Below are 25,717 nucleotides of genomic sequence, written 5' to 3'. Positions count from 1 at the left end.
TAAATGTTGTACATTCATTCGTCTTTTTAAATATACACTAACAATATAGCATAGAAGCATATCGCTCTCACATAGGCTAATTCGTGTGTTCTAAAACTGCAGCTTTTCAACCAATTTGTATAACCGCGTTTTACTTCCAAGTGAGTTTTGGAGAAAGGGAAATCGGTATGACCATTTCGACCCTCCCCCTACCATCATCACCAGTTGTGTAAGCCAGATATTACACGACTTGATCGTCTCATACTGCCTGCAGTCGAAATAAATAAATCAAATCAAATTTGATATACCCGTGCTTTGAAAAGGCAACGACTGCCATCCCTCACATGTCCTTTTACTTGTGCATGTTTAGCGCTTGTGTTAATCTTGATTTAGTCTTCTCTTTCCCCTTTAATTTTTTTTTTCTGCTAGGGAAATTGCTCCACCGCCAGCATCAGCAGCCGCTGCTCCTTGATGTTGTGGTAGTGTGTGCGCATGCGCTCCACATTGGAATTACTGCACTGGCCAGAATAAGTTGGATCTCTCTTCTGTCTTCACTGAAATCCTAAATCATATCAAAACTATGGCGATGTTGAGAATCAGGAAAAGGAGCAACTTTGGTTTTTGGACGTTTCCCGTAATAGTGGCAGTGGTCTGTGCGCAAAGGTAAGTGATCACTGTAGATGTGCATTACTTTGAATGACTGTATACACTATAATATACTACAATTTTACATATAGAAACCTCTGCATCTAAGAATGTACCTCTTTCCTTTCTCTAGTGTCAATGACCCTAGCAATATGTCACTGGTAAAAGAAACTGTGGATAGACTGTTGAAAGGATATGACATTCGCTTGAGGCCAGATTTTGGAGGTAATTATTGATTTAATAAGGTTCTAATTCCTTGCAATTTTAGCCCTTTAACGTGTTTCAGTGTTTCTTGGATTGTGTAAATTGTATGTGCCAGGGCTGATCACAAAGTTAAGCACATATATACCTCTCAATTATATTAATGGGATGTAGCTGTATTACAACGATCGGGCCAGACACGAGCAGCCTTCTTTAATAGCTTCTGTCTTAAACATTACTGGACTGTGACCTGCTTTAATAAACAGTATCTCATTGAATTAGATCTATAAGATATGAACGGCCCAAGATTTATTACGTCTTGTAAATTTAAAATGTCTGCTCGTATCTATTTTTGATATTTCATGTTTAGAAAAACTGGACCCGTGAATACTTGGTGATCTTGTACTCAGGTAGAAAGATGCCCTTTAAAAATGTAGGAAAAGCCTATTATGTAAAGCATTGTGAATACGATTTTGAAATCAAATGCACAAAAGATTAACTGTGTTCAGAGGCAGGCAAACAACTGCTGTTTACTGTTTTGTGCATTCAGAAATCGGGAGGATAATGTATGCTTTTCTGTGGCAATGTTCAGATCTAATGTAATGCAACGTTTAACGCATGCTGTGTAGGTGTCTGGCTGATAATGAGTTAATGTTTTTGAAATTTTAATGCGAGGTAGTTTATTATTAAAGCACGTTAAAGTAACAGTTAAGTGCTTGAAAAAGATAACATTGCGGACCATTGTGTTGGTTTGCAGGTCCCCCGGTGGCAGTTGGCATGAATATAGACATTGCCAGTATAGATATGGTATCTGAAGTCAATATGGTGAGTATTCAATTATGCTTTCCTAATGGTTCCTGGATACAGTCCTTGATAGCCTACATTGATGTTTAAGTGGGCTGAGTACAGTTATAAGCAACATTGTTTAACCAAAATGTGCTAGTTACTTTTCTGTCATGTATTTTATTCTTTGTGGGTCTTACCATAAAAACGACATATTTATTCATACATATCCCTTTTACTTACATTTTCTTCAACGCGATTTATTCATTTAATTTAGGCTCTATTTCTGGCCATAATTCCCTGTATAGCGGTACACTACCGTGTTTTAAAGCACTCGTTTCGAAGCACGATGAAAATACCCAGACAGTCTACGTTACATTGTAAATCCGGTTCATTATGGAAGTTCATTCTCCAAGATGATGATAAGAACATTGACAACATGCTAAAATGGCAGCAACTACCATAGCAACTAAAATTTGTTATATGTGACTTATGAGTCATCATGCGTTTAAGGTATCTAGTTTTATTGACAGCGTGGCTATGTAACAGTTGCAAGAACATATGTAGCAGTGTTAAGCAAATGTTTCATCTGTTACAATGTTGCAGAGGAACTGTGCAAGGAAACAGAAGTTTTGCTTCATGCAAGAGCACCCCCTAGTGATCAATATACAGAATTGCATCTAAAGTAGATCCTGTAAAATAAGGTTATTATTATTATTATTATTATTATTATTATTATTATTATTATTATTATTATTATTATTATTTGACGCTTTGTTGTAAGACAAATAACTAAATAAATGAACATTAAAGATCTTAATTAAGTCATATAAGCTACAGCAATATAGCAGTACAAGCATATCAATGTTTTAAATTGAATTACTGTTGTAGAAATCATAAAGTACAAGAATATTCATTTCAGTCAGTTGTAACTGCTCAACACCTTTACCTACATGTTTACTGTATACCTCTAATGTAAATATATGTATCTAGAATTGTAAATTTACTCCACATCTTTGTCACCAATAATCCATCGTCATTTAAAGACATTTTAAATATGAATGAGTTGCAATTTAAGTGGAAAATAGGGCCCATAGATATTATGGGGTACAGTTGCACTGCAGTACAGAAAAAAAATGTTACAAATATAACAAAAGATGGAAATCAAATCAAATCAAATCAAATCAAATCAAATCAAATAAAACACATAAACTAAATACAAAGATTCAGGGAAAGAAAGCAAAAAAAAAAAAAAAATCCCAATGACAAACCCATGTTAAAATATAAAACTGTATATATTGCATAGAAAAATTAAATAATCCAATATACATGTACTGTGCTAATATAAAATAAGATTTCTGATGTTGTTCATATTATGTTAACAAGCATGTAACATGGAGCACAGGCATGACAACTCATAGAGGTTATTTATTATTAATTACGCTAGTCGTTTTTTGAACTGACACAATAGCTCATATAACATTTGCCAAATGAAAGCTTCATTTGAAAAATGAATTACATCAAAAAACCTGAAATAATAAACAGAATATTATAAGTTTCTGTGGCCCACTGTATCTGAATGATAATGCCAGTGAGTCCCTATGGCATTTGTGACTACTTCTAAACAAAACAAAACTATATAAAATGTCCAGTTTGGAGTACTTGTCTTGCACCCATGTAAAAGCTGCCTTAGATAGCACCTGTCTTGTTATATATTTCTTCTTATGCATTGACCGGTATCAATAGTTGTGAGAAAGACTCAAGAGTATGTATTAAACAGGCCCCAGGCAAGGTGACATGCTTTTGGACATAACCACTCCACATTTACATTGTGTTCTTAAAGGAAACCCATGAACGACAGCTATCAATACAGTTGTAAAACCCTGACATAAGGTCAGTGACCTTCTTGGTATGCATTACACTGATTATCCAGACATTGGGGGCCATCAAAACTATTCTTGTGGCACTCACTTTTTGTCTGGTAGCATTTTATTTTGACAGCCACCTGGTTTAATCCTCACTCTATGTTTGTTTGGGGGAGTTATCAGTTATTATAGTAAAGTTGTAGTGTATTAAGAACTGATTTTATTCCTGCAAAATGCATTCCAGATTTCAGGATTCCACATTTAAATCTGCTGACCTTAACAGACCAGACAACTAACTGCCCTAACTTTCCCTAACTTTGTACTTTGTTTCTTTTTTCAATTCATTATAGACAACAGTAAGGTATTCAATTATAACTTCTAAAGAGCCCTACAGTTCCACATTCTAACATTCTAATGAAAGAAACCGAGCATGCCTCTGATTTACAGTACATATTATATCCCACTGCAATTCACTTTGACTGGGATTCCCAATCCTGTTACTGTCAAACAAAGCATCTGTCTCACAGTGTTGAATTGTGGTTCTGCTCTAATACTTTCAACTAATATGTTGTGCAACAATACCATTTTGGAGTAATCTGTAAAGGCTGTCTGCATTAAATAGAGGGCTGTGTGATTATGTAAAAGTACACACATATTTGTACTATGTAGAAAAGAGAAAATATGTAAACCTCATAACTTTTGGAGAATCATGTACTATATATAGAATAATAGATGGGCTTCAGTGAGTTACAGGAAAATAATTCTATCTAGGGGTTCTGTGGCATCATAAATCACGAGAGCAAAGGTCAAGTAATTTATAAACTGTTACAGAAACCCTAGACGGAATTATTTTATAATACATAGATATTGAACAAGTTTCTCATTGACTTTTGCGTGTAGAATTCCTGTTGTTTCACTGGCTTGTCTCTTCAATTGTCAGTGCTGTGCTATTTCACTTTATTGCCTTCGGTTTCTGTACTGGAACTCGCCTTTTGTCAAAACGCGCTCATGTTATTAAACGTTTTAGACATGATGACATGCAGCTGCTTCGCATCTTTATTAAGAGCATGGCAGCTGCTCCAGGTGAGGCCACAGCACCTTTTCACAAATGTAGCGTTGGAGGGTATTTTATGTTAATTGCACTGTTAAATGCCCAGGGATCATGTTAGTAGAATTACACATTCATGTTGCAGTGAAGCTCAACCTAAGACCAAAGGGGAGATGTGGTCTCAAGCTATGTTATAACCTCAGGTCACCCACAATTTTGTGTATGAAATTATTCTGATGTAAGAAGACATATGCTCAGGCAGTCATAAGCAAGTTGGGGGTAATGTCATGTTCTTTGCCTGTTGCAGGATGGGAATGATGAAATGTATAGGTATACTGTGATGACTATAGCGTCACCTTGGTTTTGGGCAAGAGATGCCAGATTAGACATCCACCACCGTTTACAGGGAGTGAGCAGTGAAAGCTTGTTTTTGAGAATGAGCCAGTGGGGATGTTACCAGGTCCAATTGTATTAACTAGTACTGGGATTTGTTCATAACACCCCTGCTCCTCTTTAAAAGATGTCAGCGGGCCTTGGTGAATCACTTTCTGATTGCTCCTGATAATGATGTTCCAATCAGACCTTCCAGTCTGTTCTAGTTTTTTCATATTAAATTACATCAAACGGCCTTCAGATGAATGAAATAAAGCCACGGTGAATCACAAACAGTCATAAATAATATGTAGCAGGGACTGACACATGAAAGAAGAATCAGATCCAAGTTTAGTCTTACAGTCATGGAACTCTAAGTAGTAAATGGCTGGCAATGGCGTTCTGCATGAAAGTTATGTGTTAAGTCAATTTCCTCATCATGATGTTACTGCCCCATGCTCACATTATCAATGCATTTGAGCAGTCAGGAAACCTACACTGAGAGACCCTTGAAGCATTCAGGGGGATGAACTCAGCACCTGGGTTACAATTCATTATGCCTGACAACTTGCATGGCAAAGCCTAGCAGCTGGGTTACAATGCAGAAGCCAGCTTGACATTTATGAAACCAGTGATTACAAACAGTTTACTTATTGACTTCTGAGTCTGCAGTTTTTTTAAACATTATTTAGACAAGAACAGCAACATTATATTAAAATGTATGGATTATCATTGTGCGGAAAGTTGATACACGTTATCCCACAGTAAAGCTACACAAAAAGCTTTGGACTAGGCTTTTTCTAACTTAAGGGTTCAATGGGCTTTGGTCACAATGGAAGGAAGAAAGCAAAATGCAGTTATCGTGTCTTCTTTTTTTTCAATGGAAGGAGAAACCAAAGGGTTGTAGGAAAATTATAACTGTGTGTACTTTATAGTGAAACATTTGTAGTTGTGTGGAGGCTTGACGATTATCCAAAGGGCCCAGCCCAGGTTCTTGGAAATCTGTCAGACGTTTGTCAGGTCGAATGGAGAGCCATTTAAGATTGAATGATACTATGGTTATTTAACTTGTGCATACTATAATTCCTTCTCTATTCTTGCCAACCAACCTCTCATCTTTTAAGTAAAACTATTAATCGATATTGTGCCGGGCATACACATTTAAGAACAATCCAGTGCTTGTGAAAGGTGGGGGGGATTGGCAACACTAAAGCAGAACAATTCAAGGTCTTGCATCTACTTATCAGAGTTGGATTACAAGGATCACTTATTTAAATCCTATGCTGCCCTCAATATCCTGTTGTTGCAGATTGTGTTTTCCTTTAAATCTAACTGGTTTCCAAGCTATTATTTGGTCTTGCAGTTGTCATAGTTGTTTGATCAGACTTACATCTCTACAGCCTGGTTCATATCTTGGAGTTACGTTCCTTTGTACATTCCTACAGTTAAGAGAACTACATATAAAAGTAATTTTTCTGGTTTCAGGTTTTAACTTTTTCTTGCTTGCACATTGAGGGTGCTACAATACCTGTACAAATGAACCTTGACCAAAGGCTAAGGTAGGAGTAGACAATAATAGGGACAGTAATGATTCCACATACACCCCTGAATACAATTAGATTGTAATTGTGTTTGATCTACTGATCTGTAGAAAGTAAAGAGCGATATTTAAATTGAGCTGAGCCACGTTTGTGACAGTTTTAGACATTTGTTTGGTGTCTCACTGTAATGCTAACTTGCAACCCCAAAGCTACATGCGACCCCCCCAAAAAGCGCCATGCTCCCTTTGTTGATTGGATAGAATTGCTGTAGCCAATAGCTGGTAGTTTCTACAGTCACATGGTGGCCATCATACTTCCTTTTTAAATCCTTTTTATTGATGATTGTCTAAGTAATTGTCATAGCATAACAACATTTTGTTTGCAGTGGTATAACTGATTCATATTTTTTGCTTAGAAAGAAAATTGGTTAGGTGTTTTTAGGTGTTGTGTCGAGTGTTTTAAAACATATACACATTTATAATGCAAAAGTAAAGCAGTGTGATTAGAAAAGTTAGATTATGGCAGGTTCTCATAGTGTTTCACTTGAAAAGAACATTGAAATACTTGGGGACTTTGTATAAAATAAGCATGACCTTGTATTTTGCATATGGCAGCTTGGAATATGGAGCACACATTAGAGATTTCTATGCATGTACGGTTAGTAGTAGGTTTTGAGAGCCAGGAATCTGATTATATGTTGACAGATTCTGGCAATCATGCGCTATCAAACTTTAAAAACAACCTGTCACTCATCACTCGTCTCTCTCTCTCTCTCTCTCTCTCTCTCTCTCTCTCTCTCTCTCTCTCTCTCTCTCTCCCTCTCTCTCTCTCTCTCTCTCTATCTGTAAACTGAGTGAGTGGTAGTTCTCCTTGATTAAACATATGTGTGCTTAATAATAACTTTGTTTTAAATACAAATAATATAGATACAGTATTCCTGTAACTTGGATGCAAACCAAATGAGTCACATCAAAGGGGTTTATTTGCTATGGAAGCACATTCTGTAGCAGAAGTGCATTAAAAAATGACATTGGCAACAATGCTAGTTTAAACAAAGATCTTAATTTGCATGCCTTATTTCCAAATACATCCTAGGTCATTTCATCCTGGCAGTGTCTGTGGGATGAAAGTATGTCACTGGCTTTGCATGTGCTTTTTTCAAAACTGGCACTTGTGAGACCAACATAGCAAATTATACTGTTGTAGACTGGTACGATTTAGTATAAAAATCGCATGGTGATACAAAGTAATAGTTTGGGGGTATTGACTAAATCAAGCCCTAAATTATGTATCTAAGTGGCACAACAGTTTTCTAAAGTTGCTCCCACCTTCTAATTGTAACATAAGAATTTAAACTACTATCTGTCAGACCCCATTCGTCAACATTAGCATTCTCCTACAGTGTGTATTTACCAGACTCAGACCTTTCACAATACAACACAGCATCTAAATGGAGAAATAACTGCAGGATGTCTTCTGGGGCCTAACTGATCAGACAGTTGATCACAATGCCGTGTGCAGTGCCATGACTGCTCTATGCCATTTTCTTTAAAAGCACTGCACTCAGGTTTAAGGAAAACAAACTTTGGGATGAGCATTTACCTGCATTTTATATTGCTACTACATTTGTAAGGTATTATAAACAACATGGATTTCTGCACATCTTATGATAACATTGGCTATAATTAGACTCACCAACATTTTTATAAGATGTTCAGCCACCTGTTTCAGGAATACATCTTGGTGCATTTTGACCCTTTTATAATTTATAACTTTATCTGACATTATCTTTGAGACAAAAAAAATCTAACTACTAGGGTCTAACTTCCATACACATTTATCTATATGAATAAAAATGCTCCAAGTGGCTTTATTTCATAAACCTGAAGCATGTGTTAGCAATGTTTACTGTTGGGCTAATTGTGACAGAGCAGAGGTTCTGCATGGGTGTATGTGTGAGAGCTTCGTGGCTGGTGGCCATCTTGGTGAAGGAAGCTGGAACCAAGATGGCCACCCTTGCACAGCCACATGGCATGGTCTTCATGGTTTGATTGTTTGATTAATTGAGTGACTGCATTATTAATTAATCTCTTTAGCTTCCACGATAGGAGTAATTCGTATTTTAAAAAAGAAAATTATTCAATATAATCTTGCAACATTTTTGGTTTTTCTCCTCTCCTTGATATCTGATTTTGCAACTGCTGTGACCTCGGTGGCTTGCAGCTGCCCTATCTTCATAAGAAAACAATGCTTTGCACTTTGGGAGATGTAACAGGGCTGTCAGCGTGAGAGAATGGGAAGTGGCTATTGAAGTTAAAGCATTAATACTTTCTTAATCCAAGAACTACGACACAGCAGTTGCCCTAGGCTCCATGGCACAGTATTGCACAGCTCTCTCATATAGAAAGAGCTGGTATTATATCAGGTGACATTGCAGAACATTTGAGTTGAAAAGAGCAATTGCATACAGTAGCTAATTTACATCAGAAATATGCAAGAAAAATAACCAATAGTTTGTTGTTAATGGTGGAATTTAACAGGACAATGTTTCTGGATATTGGAATATCTGGCCAGAGGTGATTAACCCTAGAATGACCTTTCAACTCTCATATCATATTTCTAAAAAAAGACATACAGTATGTCAAACTAAGCTGTTCTCTAATGCTTCTGTCACTAACATGTGGTGTTACCGGAACTGCGTACAACCTTGTATATCAGCATAATACTATGGCTTGGGTTTGATTTTTGCATTTCTAGTATTTGTTTTTCATAATGTTTTGAGTTTTTGTTTCATTTAACCCCAAAAGCATCATCTAGCCTTTTGTTTTAGTGATATTAGATGGTTGGTGTGAACATTTTGAATGAACATGCTTTTCATCAGCAGAATATTTTTGCACGTCTGTTTATTTGATGCCTTATTAATATGTGTGTTCTTAAGACTGATGTTAATAATGTACTGTATAAAATGGAACAGCTTGTTGGTTTAATTCATGTGGTTTATGGATTAACTAGTTAATTCATTAATTAGTTACAGATGCTTTCAATGCAAAATATATGACATTCGAGATATAAAATGAGGGCTTTATGTTAGGTATGTCTATTATGCCACTCAACCCAGTCCTGATATGAAGCCAATATAGATGCTGCTTTCTTTGCAATATATTGTATGCTGTTGGTTCAGTTGAATATTAATGGGATATTTCTGTAGACTGTGTGGCTCTCTTATGTAATATTTATGATGCTAAGAACAGAATGCTGTGACAAAGACATGCAAATCAGCCGCTGTGTTCTAAAAATACCCACTTTTAAAGTAGGACATTTTAGAAAGGTACTGAATGTCATTTCTAACCAGATCCTATTGCATTTCAATGGCTTACTGAACCTATCTAGGGTATTAATTATGTTCCTGATAGTGAAAATATAGGTTACACTTCTGTTTGTTTCTTTTTTGTGTGTGTGTTGTTATCATATTTAGGCTGGTTATGGGGATTGTGATTATCATATACACACTGTATGGTTAATATATACAATATATTGTAGTGCAATTTTAAAAAAAGGAATATAATAGAAATGTGTAAACAGCTTGAAGCATATATTTAATTATTCTATATTTAACCATGTCCATCTGTCACCTTCCCTTTCCTGATAAGACACAGCAAGGCATCTCTACATCTTCATATAATAAATGGTTGTTCGGGTCAAGTGAATTTTATCTGGTTTTTAATGAACAATCACAAGAATTCTAACAGTATCTGCTTTTCTGACAGATGGCCTTTCTTCCTTCTTTTTTCTATATTGCCAGTCTTTTCTTGCTTCTTCATTTTGCTTTGCTCCAGTCATCCTTTCTTCCCCATTCCCCTTTTCTGTGTTACAAGCTGTGTTTTTTAGCAGGGTTTTTTTTCACAGCATTTATTTTTTATTTTTTTAAAAAATATTCTTCTTTTGGCTTCTTCTTTCTCTCCATTTTACCTCAAGAGATCTTTGATCAGAAACATCAGAAACAGACTTGAATTTTTGTAGAAGAAATTAAATCTGCTTTTAACCATGCGCATGGTTTTAATTAAAGATTAAAACCATGTGCATGTAGAATATCATTAAAATGTCATAGCTGGCATATACAAAATATTTTTGGAAAAAATAGTACACTTTCAATTACAATCTGTCCTACTCAATCAGCTCTTGGCATTTAACCACTGGCACTTGACATGCTAAATTGAAGGAATATACAATGGCACAGTGGGTAAATGTACAGGTCTTTCTCTTAGAATGTCACAAAGCTTGTTTTGAGGTCTTAATTTAGCTTGCCAAACTACCACATAATATAGTACCACAACCACTGAATACCCTTCAAGAAAAGGGGGCAGAGATCGGATCACTATACTGTAGATGAACTGCTCTCTCACCAGAAAACCTGCCTGAGGGGAACATTAGAAGGTCACATTGTAACTGCTTGTGCTATACCTTACCTTTGTATTCCAAATGCAAACCATACTGTTATATCTACAGTAGAGTTAAAGAGAGCTTGAAGCCACATGATGTGCCCTATGTAATGCCAGTGATTATGCTCAGTTTGTGCTTGGAAGAAATAGGCAACTTTTGGGGAAAGCTTGCATCCTGCATGCTGTGCAGCAGCCTTTAAAAGGAGGGTGCAGAGCATTTTCATTAGCAGTACTTGGGTAAATATCCAGTCTACATGGAGGCAGTAAAACAGATTTCAGCACCATGGACAGCAGCTGTTTATAAGGTACCTTAAATAACACAGTATCGTCAAAGAAAACGTCATTATCTTCAAAACTACTAGTCAAGTTATGTAGGTTTAGAGCAGCAAACATTATTGTGCCCTGTCCTCTAGTACCACAAATCAGTACAGGTTTAGGGCTGGACTAAATCAAATCTTTCTTGCGAAAGTCTTGTGATGTTATTTATAGCTGGAATTGAGTAGATTTTGTCAGGTGATAGCAAACCACTCCCCATTCTCAACTCACTTGTAGTCAACAAGCGATAGCTGCTTTTTGAAGGGCGAAAAGGGCTTGTTTTGGAATTTTTCTTGTGTTTTATTACTGTGAATGCTTTCGCGTCCTCGTTCGCTAAGTGCTAACTTTGTTTTGGTCCGGCCCTTAATGTTTTGATCAGCCGGGATGTGTAGATCTCTTTGGTGAATATTACATTTATTTTACCAGCACATAGTGTAATAACAGATGGCAAAAGCAGATGATGCAGCAGTGAATGGGCATGCAGTAGAGAGATTGAGCCATTGGCTGTCAATGGCATTATGCCAAGGCTACACAAGGGTGGCGCATGTTCCCCACAGATTCATTTAAGCAGAAAGTACAAGGTTTAAAAAGCATGTGCAGGCTAGAGCCAATGTGGTCAACTGGTTAATCTGTAAGCAATTATTTTCTTCTTGTATTGTTCCAGCCTTCATCTGCTACACATTTAATTTCATTTGTATATATATAGAATTGCAAAGTATAAGTAAAACTTGCATCAGTGAATAGAAGATCTGGCTGGGTTTTTTTTATTCTAGATGAATACAATCTATTTCTAGCTGTTTATTTAACAGTCTTAGTATTCACTGGCCTGCGTTCCACAAATGTATCCAAATTCTCTTGATGAGTGATGATGATTTTCTTTTTGCATACCTGTCAAGAGATTAGTCTAACTGTCAGGGGATTATCTGAGCTGATAAATTAAAGTAGGTGTGTGGTGGGTGTTCAGCTCAGTTGCTGCCGTTTTGTGATCAGATATTGGCTGTATCGTTGCGTGTAAGTGCTCTTTTATGATTAAGGTGCCTAGCAAGAGTTCTGAGGCGAACTACTTCCAGTCCATGACTTAATCATGTGTTTTATTTTCAGCATGTTTGTTTAAATAATTAAGGAACTTGTTGGAACACAGTCCTGTGAAGGACGGACCGGAAGAGCCAGGGTTTCCAATTCGTCTGCCAGGGTTAGCAATGGAATGCAGTCCATATAATGATGCCTTTCAGGCTTAGAACCTGCCTTTTTCAAACAATACTCCCAAATGTTTTAAACATTACACTACACAGAGGTTTAGGAAGTCACATCATTTTAATGTTCAGTTTATTGCAGGATACACCTATTCTTTACTAAGTCGGTATATCGTAGGGTATACCAACTTGGAAGTGGGACAGTGATTTCCACTGTTGTATAATACATGTTTATATCAACAACAAATGCTTGTTTGTTGTTTTCATCAATTGACAAAAAACAAATGAATATAATGTTTATTTCTGTGTAATTTCCTTCAAGACACCAGCAACAACACTTTGATTAATAATTGCCAAACAGTAGTGAATTTACATCTTTCCATACAATCATGTATTCCTTGAATCTTTGTGAAGAATTGACCTGTATGCATAGGCACACATTTAATTTTTAGGAATTCCACTGCAGGCTAAATGTAAGTAGTGCTAGCTGCCTGAATGCTAACAACAATATTGCAACTCATGTTGAACAGGAGACAAATGGGTGGACTCAAAACTTACATCGTGATGTGTCAAGCCAAATTGCTACAAAATTACCAAACACAAGTGGAATTTACAAGTAGAAGTCAAACAAAAAGGTTTATAAATATGAAACCACCATTTGGGGTTTTAAGAACTTAAATAACATTGACATTCATGTATTCAGTGGCATTCACTTGGTAAAGGCCTAGAACAATAGAATGCAGAGACATAGGGGTTGTTTGGGTGATAGTGGTTCCTGAGTCAAAGCTTCACGGTGAAAACACAACCAAATCTGTTTATTGTGTTGTAACAATGTATTGTTACAACACAATAAACTACTTATTCTCTGTAATGTTAAGTGATTAAACACAAACCTTCAGAAAAGATGGGAAGAATAACTTACTGTTCAGGCCTTGTCATACATTGTGTTAATTTAGTTATAAAAGTGTGGGTCTCTAAACACTCTACTGGCATTTACCAAGGATCAAGGACTGGTTTCACAGCCAGAATGCAGGAGATAAGTATAATTTTGGATGATAACAATGTAGTGAGTATGCTATGTTTTCTACTATTACGTAGAAGACTAGGTTGCTATTAGGATGCTTTGTTATAGATCATTAAAACATTATTGGTAACATTTTGTATTAATATATTTTTTATATGGGTAGACAAATGTTTTATACAGCATGTTATAAACATTTTTCTGCAAATTGAATTTGACTTCTTGAGGTGGTTAGAAATATGAATATATCAATCTTCAGGCGAGACAAACTACTTTCAGTGTCCTCTAACTTACTAATGGATGAAGGAAATCCCTACCTTACTGTGTTCAGTGATACATTGCTACAGGTAAGGGATCTGCAATATTCCATGTCATTGGTTACAAAACAAAAGGCTATATCAGAAGAGTTGTAATGTTTCTATGGGGAGCAGCTTAAGGATCAGCGATGTCACCATTTAAATGGTATTATACAGTAGCCGTGAAAATGCTGAGCTTTTTCTTTAGATGAAACAAAACAACTGAAGAGGAAAATGTTCCCAACTCTTGGGCATTGAGTTGCATCAGCAGTTATGCTAAAACACAAAAAAAATCCCTAGGCATTTAATAATTGGATATACAAAACCATTCTTTTTGGTTTGGGGTGTTAACTGTAAAAGTTTGGGAGTAGATAGGATATTTTTATTTTCAACTTTCAACATAATTGTGCTACCAGCACATATAAAAGAAAATGCCAAAGTGCATTACCTTGTTTGTCTATGAACATGTAATCTCACAATCATATACACGCTTAATATTACATTCAATGTCTCAAGTTATTGAAAGCACAATACTAAAAGTAATATTATACAGTCACAAGGAGTTCTAAACATTTTAACTTGTTAGCTTTTCCTATCTTTGTGTGACTTCACTTCCTTGATTATATCATGTCACGATTTACTTTAGATGCAATGATTGGAAAGAAAGTCAAAAGCATGTGTGCATCGGAATTGAAATCATTATGAGTGTTCAGTATCAAAAAGGTTGTGACAAACACGCTCAACTCAGTTTCAATAAAGTTCTCAATGAATACAGATACTCTTTTTTAAGGAGTGCTGACCTCTTCAATTTTCATTTGATCATTATGAGTGTTACCAGGATTTATAAAGTATTACAAAGGCATTGAACACATACTCTGTGGATTCAACATGTACACAGGATAAGACATGGATTTGTACTTGTGGGCTACAAATATATGGCAAGTAACAATGAAGTGTAATCATTTAGCAGGAGTATTACTGTGAGCCTCTACTTCATTTTCACTGTTTTTAGGCTGCTGTAATTACAGAATGTGGCAGGGCTGGAGCACTGCACATGTGTATATAATGTGTTTGATGTTTTGTTTATTTTTCTTTTGTGGTTTTTGTTGTAATAAGTCAGATGCTCAGCAGAGACTTGCTTATCGGCTGAGTGTGTTGACAGGGAAAGGCAGCCAGGGATTCGACGGCTGCAGATCCCTGACCAGCTGGTGGGCGGGTCTCGGCAGAATTATCCACTGCACATTGCACATTACATCACAAGGATAACTCCAACCAATCAAAACCACTTGTAACCAACTTACTTCCACCCATTCTGAATAGAAACAACCATTGCAATGGATCCTGGCCCCATAGCCAACTTGAGAACTGTATATTCAGATCATGAGATTTTAATTCTGTGCTAGAACCAAAACTAATAGCACAGGAGTGCAGAGGCTAGCAGCACTAATGGCACTTTGAGCCCAGCAGTTCATTCTTTAACAATATTAAAACTGTGAAAGCCTTCTCAGAAATGAATTACTATTAAGTATTGATACACAGCAACATCCCTCTGTGTTATGCAACCCATAATTAATCAGCATCTTGCTATAAATGTCATTCATGTAGATTATGGGATTGGCAATTTATTACCATTGTGATAAAGTATAATGTATACTGATTAATGAACTTTGCCACACATTAACTTGGTTCACTAAGTTATTTACTTGCAGCTGCTACTGACTTTCATTGCTTTTATTTTCCAGTTCCTCAGTTAGCAGCATCCGTTTGCATTTCACTGAAACTCCATATGGTGCCCCATTATAGCTTTATAGCACAATCTGCTCAGTCTGTTCAATGGATAGTTACATCCCATGTGGAAATATTTCATTGTAGGGATTCTGTAGATACGTAAATAATTGAATATACATTTTGTAATGCCAGGCTCATATTGAACATAAACTGGTATTTATTATCCCAGATAAGAAATCCACCAGAGTTATTAACTAAATATGAACTGGAAACCAGTGATCAATCATTAAGTAGTTTGCAAAACTGCGTAAAGTCATAGGAGGGTACGGTTGATTTTTTGTTTTTGTTTTATTTATTTTTCTTCTGAATGTAGACGTTCCCAAGTGGTTTATAGCTGAAAAGTGAAGTTAAAAATGTATTCAACTTATAATGGCTGTATTTAAATACCATGCCACTTACTGAATTGCCATAGTAGTCACTATTTACTGGCATTGTGGTCTGGGTTACTACGTTTTAAGAAGACTAGTTTTACAGACAGTCATTGGCTTATTGCTGAAAGAAGATTTCTTAAAATGAAATAAAGCTACTTTCTCCCTCAAATCAAGTAGCCACTTATACAATACAATTTATGAAGTTTCACTTGAATGCTTGTGCTTTATGGAACACGGCTCTCCATTTAATTAATGTAAATGGTTTACAGAATTGTCTAAAGTACAGCTAATCACTTTTAGATCTGTGATTTTATAATGAAGAATGTGATATGCATTCTTAACCAGCATTGTCTGGGGCTTAATTGCACTCAGAGTTCCAACATTGAGAAGGTGTGATTTTAATATAAATGGATGAATTTTAATGAATTCTGATCAAGGTTTCCCTGATTATAAGACAATCAATTGTCGTTAAAAAAAAAAAAAAAAGTGTCCATTGGAAATTTCAGTAATATTACTGCATAATTCCGCCCGTCTTTTCTGCAGGAATTAAAAGAGATAATCATTAAGAAATGGTCAAACACATTACAGACTCTATGTAGGCCATATTTGTTAAGTGTTTCAATCACTGTGTATACTGTATCATGCTATCTAATATAAGAGGTACATACCATGCATGTCTGTACCATTGTAAGTGTACTGTGTATTAACAGTAAGCAATATAACATGGTCAAGATGAATAAAGTGTTAAAAGCACCACTGATAGGGCTCCCGAGTGGCGCATCCATTAAAAGCACTCGCTAGAGTGTAGGATGCGCTCTATAGCCTGGATGTCGCGAGTTCGAATCCAGGCTATTCCACAGCCGACCGTGGACGGGCGCTCCCAGGGGGCGGCGCTCAATTGGCCGAGCGTCGCCCGGGGGGAGGGAGGGCTAGGTCGGCCAGGGTGTCCTCGGCTCACCGTGCACCAGCGACCCCTGTAGTCTGGCCGGGCGCCTGCGGGCTTGCCTGTAAGATGCCCAGAGCTGCGTTGTCCTCCGACGCTGAAGCTCTGAGGCGGCTGCACGGTGAGTCTGCAGAGTGTAAAGAAGCGGGCGGCTGACGGCACATGCTTCGGAGGACAGCGTGTGTTCATCTTCACCCCTCCTGAGTCAGCGCAGGGGTGGTAGCGGTGAGCTGAGCCTAAAAATAATTGGGCATTTCAAATTGGGGAGAAAATAATAAAAACTAATTGGCAACGACTAAATTTATAAAAAAAATAAATAAATAAATAAATAAAAAAAAGTACCACTGATTGAGCTATAAATCACTCTCATCCAATTCATTAGTAGCATGTTTTATCAGTGACAGTCACAATCATCATGTTACATTTCTATATGTTAAGTGTTGAATTCTAAGTGCAAGATTCCCATCTTGTGAAGCAGACAGAAAATACACCCGACCCTGTGTGCCCCCACACTAAATTTGAAATCATTATATTTCCCAAGTCAGCCTTCCCTAATGTTTGTGTGGGTTTGTGAAGCTGGGGACTTGGGGAGCTGTCATATAAATAAATGCTTCTCCAATAAATTATACTGAGCAGGACCATTTTAAAACGAGAGGGGTCTCACGTGAGGTTATACTTTTTAAAAATATAGATGCTACTTTTTGGTTTGATTAAAAAACTAGGGTTGTATTTTTTAACCTTCTTGCTAAATTACAAAAAGAAAGGTAAAATATGTTGTTGTTGTTATTTTATTAGATTATATAATTATATTAACACAATAATTAGATTAAATGTGTTTACAATAAATACAATATTTATATGCAATGTTTTTTTTTTTCTAGTGAGGCTGAATAATATTTCTGTTGGTAACATATATATGTCTTATATTGGAATCTGCATAGATATTAGTAATGGCAGGCTGAAAGCAGCAAAGATTGCTATCTTGTGTGGTGTAGACAGGTCTATAATGCACCTTTCCATTAAAAAAGCATACTGTAGACCAGTAGTGCTCAACTCTGGCCCTCGAGATCTAATCCAATCCAGGATTTTACTGCAAGCAGGTTCTAATGTAGTTAATTGAAGCTGCTAAGAGGCAATTAACTAATTTATTCCAGGTTGGAATAAAGACCAAGCCTGGAATTGATCTCGAGGGCCAGAGTTCAGTGCCAGTACTGTAGACTCTTCAAAATCCAATTTATTTACTGGTTTGTTTGAACAAATATTCTCAGTTTTGCAAAAAAAAAAAAAAAGTGGTTATTTTCATAAGCAGGGCGGTATATGATAAGATTTAAAAACATTGAAGAAATAAAACCACAATTTCACTGTTTTTTAATTAGAGTTTATTTTTTCCACTTGATTGAATATCTTTTGTGTGTAGAAGTAGGTTCTTAGTCCTCGAAGTCAGAGAACGCATCAGATATTCTCTTGGAAGTTTTCTCATATGAAACGTACTGAACTCCCACAGCAGTAAACTGCAATGCAAATGAGAGTTCTTGCCAGTTTTAACAAGCCTGTCACTATCAGGACAGCCATCATATGTACTTATCTAAGAATTTTTTTTACTACTGTCATTCAATTTCACATTTAAGATCTTGACAATGTACTGTATTTCTTTTCTCATAGATTTGGGTTAACTTATGTATTTATTATTATTATTATTATTATTATTATTATTATTATTATTATTATTATTATTATTATTACACTACATTTCATTTCTTGGACGAGAAGATTGGCAAGAACTGCCAAGAAAGGTTTATTGTATTTTCAAAAGCTGTGAACGTCATTGCTGTGCACCACAAAAGCCATTTTATCAATCCCACAAAAAATGTCTTATATTGCCTATTGGGGTTTGGGGCACATTGATATTCCTTATTATAAGATGTCTTCCATTTTTTTTAGTAGTGTGGCAAACAACTGTAGTCTGTATTTGACCACTGCACAGAGTCTACCACCTGCTGTGATGCTAAGCTGTAGCCAGCTGAGAAGCAACGTGAACGGACTGTTTGATGATAACACCCCCTCTAGCACAAATGAGAGTTTTCCTTTCATAACCTGTATCAAAAAGCTTTAAGGACCTGTACAATGACCATTTGAGCTTTTTGTTGAGGTTTTTATTTCCAACACATCCAGAGAAGTGTTTGAAGTGGCTGGCAAGCTGAACCTGATCACAGGTGACTGGTTGTTCAATATTTATTTTGAGGTGTATAGTTCACATGGTAGCCAGTTTGGAAGTACATGCATTGTCATTCACAGCATGCTCGGTAATCCACACAAGGAAGGGTGATAGAGCAGAGAAAGAGAATGCAACATGTTTCAATTGTTTGTTACTCATTCCCATTTTATTTTCCTCTGCCATTCTCTCACATTGAAATAACCTGACTTGGTTGTGAGATTGTGCGAATGGATTTCAATCAGCTGTGCAGACTACCAGTTGATGTGACGGTTGGCATTCTCAATTGAAAATGCCAGATCAATCTTTACTTGTTGGGCTGCAAGGTTCATTCCACATGTAAAATCTAGAAAGGAAAATAAGCTGTTAAGAAAGATAAGTAACCATATGCTTAGCCAAAATATCCCATAAGGGTTGTTTACAGCCATTCTCAGAAGTGAACTAAATGTAGCACTTTATGTACCTTCACGGAATATTCTGCTAATAAAGCAAGAATAAATAATGTATGAAAAAAAGTTTTGCTTTCCTGACAGCACCTGCCTAAATTTAGAGGCGATGATGTAATGATAGATTCTAAATGACATCTGGTATTCAATGCTAAATTTTTCAACACTTGAAAATGTTTTGCTATATTTATAAATGGTTTTGGTTGGTATGGGGATGGTTAAGGCTGGTTCATACTTAAGTCTTGTGAGTACAGGGAGGCTGTTGTGTGATGTGCCCAGCTACATTTGAGAAACATTCCAATATGGTGATCAGTCTCCCTTAAGTTGAGGGAACACAAAGCCACCTTTTCAAGAACAGTGGCTATAAACATGGTTCCAGGAGACTGGGAGATTTAGTTTAAGGCAACTTTGTTGTAACAAACCCCAAGTCTGCCCTGGTGTGCCATGCAGTGGCCTGAAACCTAGTCTCCTGAAACCAAGTTCCAAGCCACAAAGGGGACTTCATGCTCCCTCAGCCTTAAGTCACCCTAAAATTGTCTTGAAAAATAATTCCCTGATTAAAGTAGACTTAATTTCTCTTCTTCACAGAGTACTTAATGCAATAAATACATATATTTTATTTCATTGTTTCCCATATTGTAGACAAATAAAAGCCCACAAACACAAGGGCCTGTTTGAACGCAGAAACCAAAGTTGTTACCATTGACCTAGGAATCCACTATTCATGCAAACATGTATTTTGCTTATTCGGACCACAGGAAACACCACTTACAGACATATCTTCTTTGATTCGGAAAGGTGATCTGAATTTTTAAAGAAGAATTTCCATTTGTGTCAGCCTTAAGTAGTATGCTTCTTGGCACAGGTTTGATTGTCCATGTCCAGTTAATGATTATCTAAAAGGGAAATAGATCTTTAAAAGACATTCTTCAAGTTAAATGTGATTTCAGACCGTATATAATACTTCTTGGAACTGGATGGCATCCGTTTAACTCTCTGCAAAACCTCCTATTAAGTGTTCAAATGGTTTTGAAAGGACGCATGATCATTCTTCAGTGACTGTTGCCTCTTTTAGGTGCAGAAGATAATAGAGAGTAAAAATCTGCAGCGATGTTGGTTCTCCAGGAATCACAACTCTCTAAGTGACTGAGATGCATTTTTTATACACATATTGGAGGTGTTTCTATTGTTTTTATTATTCATTTATCCCATTTCTGTTTTGAGCCCCATCCTCCCACATTGTATTTCCCAAAGGAACTAGGTCTTGTAATACTGGACAGAAACAAACGGTGAAGAATATTTTTGTTTGTGTTAAAGATATTCAAAGAAAATGGTGGCAGTTGGTCTTAATCCCAGAAGGTGCAATTGCCATACATTAGATTATCAACAGTCTGTCTTTTAGTTAATGTCAACATGACTTTTGTCTATGGTTGGTTGGCGTGATAGGGAAGATTACTAGAATGGGTATTTGGTTCTAAAATGAGTACGGTGACCCTTAGCCAAATGAACACCCTTGAGGCTTTTTATATCTATTATGTGTCCACCATTAACTTGGCAATTTATTATGGAAGAAGAGTACAACCATTCCAATCCTGATAAAACTGGCAACCACCAAAGAGTTTAACAAAAGGGAAATCCAGAGCAAAATAATAATTTGAAAAGCCTTGTTAAAATCCACTTACAGGATTTATAAAAAGTTTGAGTCACTTATACTAGATGTGCAAACATACAGGGGAAAGAGGCTTACTCTTACAAAATAGTAACAAGGAGATCTAGCTTGTTTTTACACCTAATAAGTAATCTAATATACTGTAGTACTTTATGCAAAGCCTGACCGACTAATAAATTTCATAGGTTTCCCAGGTTACTAAACTATATAATATGACGCAACACATATTGTTTTGGCTTTTGTCATACAACGTTAATATTACTGCTTACATAACTGTACTATCATTTTTCTGTTTGAATTCAAAATATAATATAAAGCATACATAGCATAGATACATCCAGCAATAGCCCTTACAACTGAGCACTTGAGGGCTACAGGACCCACATCAGTGGCATAGTATCATATCAATGGGTCTAAATAAAAAAAGCATTTGGAATAAATTCTGAACTAGTGAAATAATTGATATGTGCACTCAGCTACAGTTTGAAATGACAGCAGAAGTATATATTCTCAACAAGCTCATTTCAATCCCTCAGTGTTAACCATATATGCCTATGTAGAGAGATGTTCGTCCAAAGGCATGCATGCCTAATACTTACTGAGAATGGACATTGGAGATGGACAGTGTTTCATTGCTGATCATGATCCTCTGTCTCTCATGGTCTGCATGGAAAATGCAGATACAATAACAGACTAAAAGGAGACTCAACTGGTTTCATCATTTTTCATCATGCATTTGAAGGGTATCGGTCATATAAAAAATATGCCATGAGTTTAAATGACTTTATTATGACTAATGAATTATAGTACGTTTTTGTTTCTCCTGAGAAGGAACAGCTATTTTACTCTATCAAAATGTCAAAGAGAAATCCACCATCGGCAAAGTGTATACAGTTGACATAGTTAGACTTCAAGAGATCGTAACCAACGTTTTATGATTCAACCATCTTTATTATAGTAACCTATACTATCTTAGCCAATCAGACTTAAAGTAATGTATTCCTGACTGGCTGATACCTGCTTAGCTATAGCTCAGATTCAAGCTACCAGAACAAGACAATTCTCACATTTAATAAAATGAATTATACACAAGGAAGGGAATGCTGTCTGCAGTGATCTACTATCACCAAGGTCATTTACTTTGTGTCAGGTATCATTGTTTAATTAATGACAGCAACTAAAGACTGCAGTACATTTACAATTTTGAGGAGGTTTCTGTGGTAGTGGTGTTCAGGACAGTGAACTATATGATCCTAATAAATACCTACTGCATTGATTAAAAACGCTATCATCCATGTTGCTTACAGAGCTATTGAACTCAGCACTGTGTTACATGTTAAAGTGCATCTTGTTTGCATGACAGCTTGTATTTTGGATACTTTAAAACGTATTAAGATAACAATAATTTCCACAGCCCTTTAAATTCTGGGTATTTGAAACATCTTGGCAACCCTCTGCATACAGATTGCATGGCGGGGACCCCACCTGGTTAAAGTGTCACAGAGCACCCTGCAGTGTTTACAAGAAAGGTGTTCCTTTATCTTTGCTGAATCCCATGTTCTGTATCACAGTGATTTCATTGTTTTAGAACATCATTCTGTTTTTATATTTGTATTCACACTTCACGTGTCCTCGGTCAGCAGATCACCACATTTCTCAACATTTACCTCAACAAATTCTGTTATTATTATCACAGCGTATCAGTTTCCATCCAGCAGAAATACCACATTGACTGATTAGCAATGCCGCATCATGCCAGTGAATTATAAAGCATTTTTGAAACTACCTGCTTTTACACCACCAATTTATAATGTCCTTATTAATATTCTCAGCGCATCTGTTTGGTAGGGGTCCATTTTCTTCCATGCAATCACTTAGTTTGGAGTCCTTGAAAGCTATTTATAACTGGGGTTTGAATAAATATATAACGGGATTCCTGTTCTTTATACACTCAGCCTGATTGCTGAGTTGTCTAAAATACACGGGAAGAGATAGCTGGAGAAGGTAGCATCCCAAGTGATTGGTTACATAGCAAGTACTTTCAAGGACTCTGTGACCTTAAGTGATTTGAAGGATTTTTTAATTCACTGCAATCAAAACTAGATTTGCCTTAAGTATGAGCAACAGAAATGATGCCATGCAGTACTACTACTCTTTGCTGACCCGTTCTCTTTTTATTTCAGGACTATACACTGACAATGTATTTCCAACAAGCGTGGAGAGATAAACGACTGTCATATTCTGAGATTCCTCTCAATCTAACTTTGGATAACCGAGTCGCTGATCAACTCTGGGTCCCTGATACCTACTTCCTGAATGACAAGAAGTCATTTGTACACGGGGTCACAGTTAAAAATCGAATGATACGCCTGCATCCTGACGGGACAGTCCTCTATGGGTTAAGGTAAATGTTTCTTTTTTTTTTTTTTTTAGTGCCTGTTCATAGTGGATTAATATTAGGGTTTGGTTTCATATAAGTACAGTAAGGGTGGAATTGATTTGTTTTATTTCAGGAGAAATTCAATAGGAAATCATACATTAATTAATATGTAATTACACTTGATTTACCAACAATGTATCTGTTAGCCGTAGGATTCATTTTTAACTATGGCGCTGCACACTTTACAGCAGCTGTTAAAAAGTACCAAAAACAAATAAAAAAAAAATATGTGTGTGCAACTTTGTATCAATCACACTGCATTAAATGACAAACACCTAAAGAAAAGATCTTCATCGCAGATGTTTGTTTTGTTTTTTTGGTACGTTAAACGTTGCTGTTAGGATAGTGGGCCCATAATCAAAATAGGGAACATGCTATTGTGATTTCAGCACAGTCTTAAAACGTGCAGAGTATCCAGGTTCTAACAGGTAGCAACTTTTAATAAAAACAAAATCATGTTTAAATGCATCTTTGAAAATGGTGTTATTTGTGAAACGATCCCAATTGTTAATGCTTTCTAAACTCCATTATCCTTCCTCTCTGCTGAAAGTGAATATATTGCTTGATGCTCTGCCAGTAGTTTGTTTTATATTCTGCATAATCTATACACTTAACTGTCTAGAGTGAGCAGGGCACACTATAATTGAATCCTGCTATTACAGATTGCCCTGAGATGGGGGGTTTGTAGTTTCAAAGTAACTTAACAGAGCCTGATAAACATATTTTTTTTAGTGCATTTTTAAGAAATCTGCCGTGAGTTTAATATTATTTTAAGTGTAACGATGAAATAAACAAATACATAAATATAAATAACAGTTTAGTAGTTCAATAACCTTGGAAGAGCCAAATAAGTATGATATTTTAAAATTAAATTATACAGTATCTACCCAGATAGGCAGCAGTGTGGAGTAGTGGTTAGGGCTCTGGACTCTTGACCGGAGGGTTATGGGTTCAATCCCAGGTGGGGGACACTGGTGCTGTACCCTTGAGCAAGGTACTTTACCTAGATTGCTCCAGTAAAAACCCAATTGTATAAATGGGTAATTGTATGTAAAAATAATGTGATAACTTGTAAAAATTGTAAGTCACCCTGGATAAGGGCATCTGCTAAGAAATAAATAAGAAATAGAAAAACTTCAGTTATACTGAGATTGAAATGTGTGTCAAGGAGTGGAACATGAACTCCCAACACTGGGGACCTTTTAGAATTCTGCCCTGGTGAAATTCCATCTATCCTGGTCTGATGAATTCAGTTCCCCCGGCATATTTTTAACTAGATAAGTATGGGTGATCTGAGATCTGAACAAATAACACCTAACCTGTCTGTGTACTAGAGTGTTTAATACTTGAATACTCAGTAGCTACATAGATGTATGTGAACTGCTGAGCAGCACTGTAAAACAAGGATGAACTAAAGCAGACGTTCCCCACAGTACAGGCAAGCAAAGCATAGATGTTTGTCCATTTTGACTTGTGATCTGGGTTTAGGGCCCTGCCTGTTGAGTCACCTTTGTATATATGAAGCCAGGTAATGTGCATTTTATAAATATATAAAGTACTATACATGCCATTGTCAAGATTACGTAATAATTCTTCTTTGCTGGGATTCATTTTCAGCCAATGGACCCCTACTGTTTTGATGGGTAGATTGTTTATAGTTGTAAGCATGCATAGATTAATCTTCATGACAGAATAAGAAATACCCATACTGTGCCTAAAATCTGATTTTGTAGTAGTGGATTGCACATGTTCTAAAATGTGTAAGCCTGCTCATTTGCAGGGCTCCTTCCACTGTATTTTGTCATCTTCAGTGAATTTTATGAGGGTCATCCCTAGAGGGAAACAGGAGTAGGTTTGATATACATATAAAGGTTGGCAGTATTTAGATCTGCCGCTGCTTGGATAATTAAAATAGACCCCATGACTTTGCTGCAAGGCCCAAGTTGCACAGGCCTAGGCGGTTTCTCTTAATAACTTGAATAGCTTTTACTTTCCCAGTGACACAACAGCACTTTCCTGGTGAAAACAGTTAAGAAAAACTCCTGGAAATAAAAAAGGGAACAATGAGAAGACTAATGCATGCCTAACACACAAGCCTATGTGCGTTTAACTGATCTCTTACTATTTCCAATTTACACCGCCTCTGGACT

The 25,717-nt window shown here is 36.5% G+C and overlaps 1 protein-coding gene across 2 annotated transcripts in view; it reads left to right on the top strand.

The window, feature by feature from the left end:
* The window catches only part of LOC117431223 (gamma-aminobutyric acid receptor subunit beta-2), a 53,321-nt gene continuing 27,604 nt past the window's right edge, over positions 1–25,717 (top strand). The window contains exons 1-4 of one of the 2 annotated variants that reach the window (XM_058996274.1): positions 1–642; positions 758–849; positions 1,583–1,650; positions 23,311–23,531. In XM_058996274.1, coding sequence (XP_058852257.1) covers positions 560–642; positions 758–849; positions 1,583–1,650; positions 23,311–23,531 — 464 coding nt within the window. In that variant the 5' untranslated portion in view covers positions 1–559. The remainder of the gene's footprint in view (positions 643–757; positions 850–1,582; positions 1,651–23,310; positions 23,532–25,717) is intronic. The other variant, XM_058996273.1, reaches the window with a different exon arrangement.

This window comes from Acipenser ruthenus, chromosome 22, assembly GCF_902713425.1.
Source record: "Acipenser ruthenus chromosome 22, fAciRut3.2 maternal haplotype, whole genome shotgun sequence".
Classification (NCBI taxonomy): domain Eukaryota; kingdom Metazoa; phylum Chordata; class Actinopteri; order Acipenseriformes; family Acipenseridae; genus Acipenser; species Acipenser ruthenus.
This window is presented reverse-complemented; position numbering and strand designations above follow the sequence as displayed.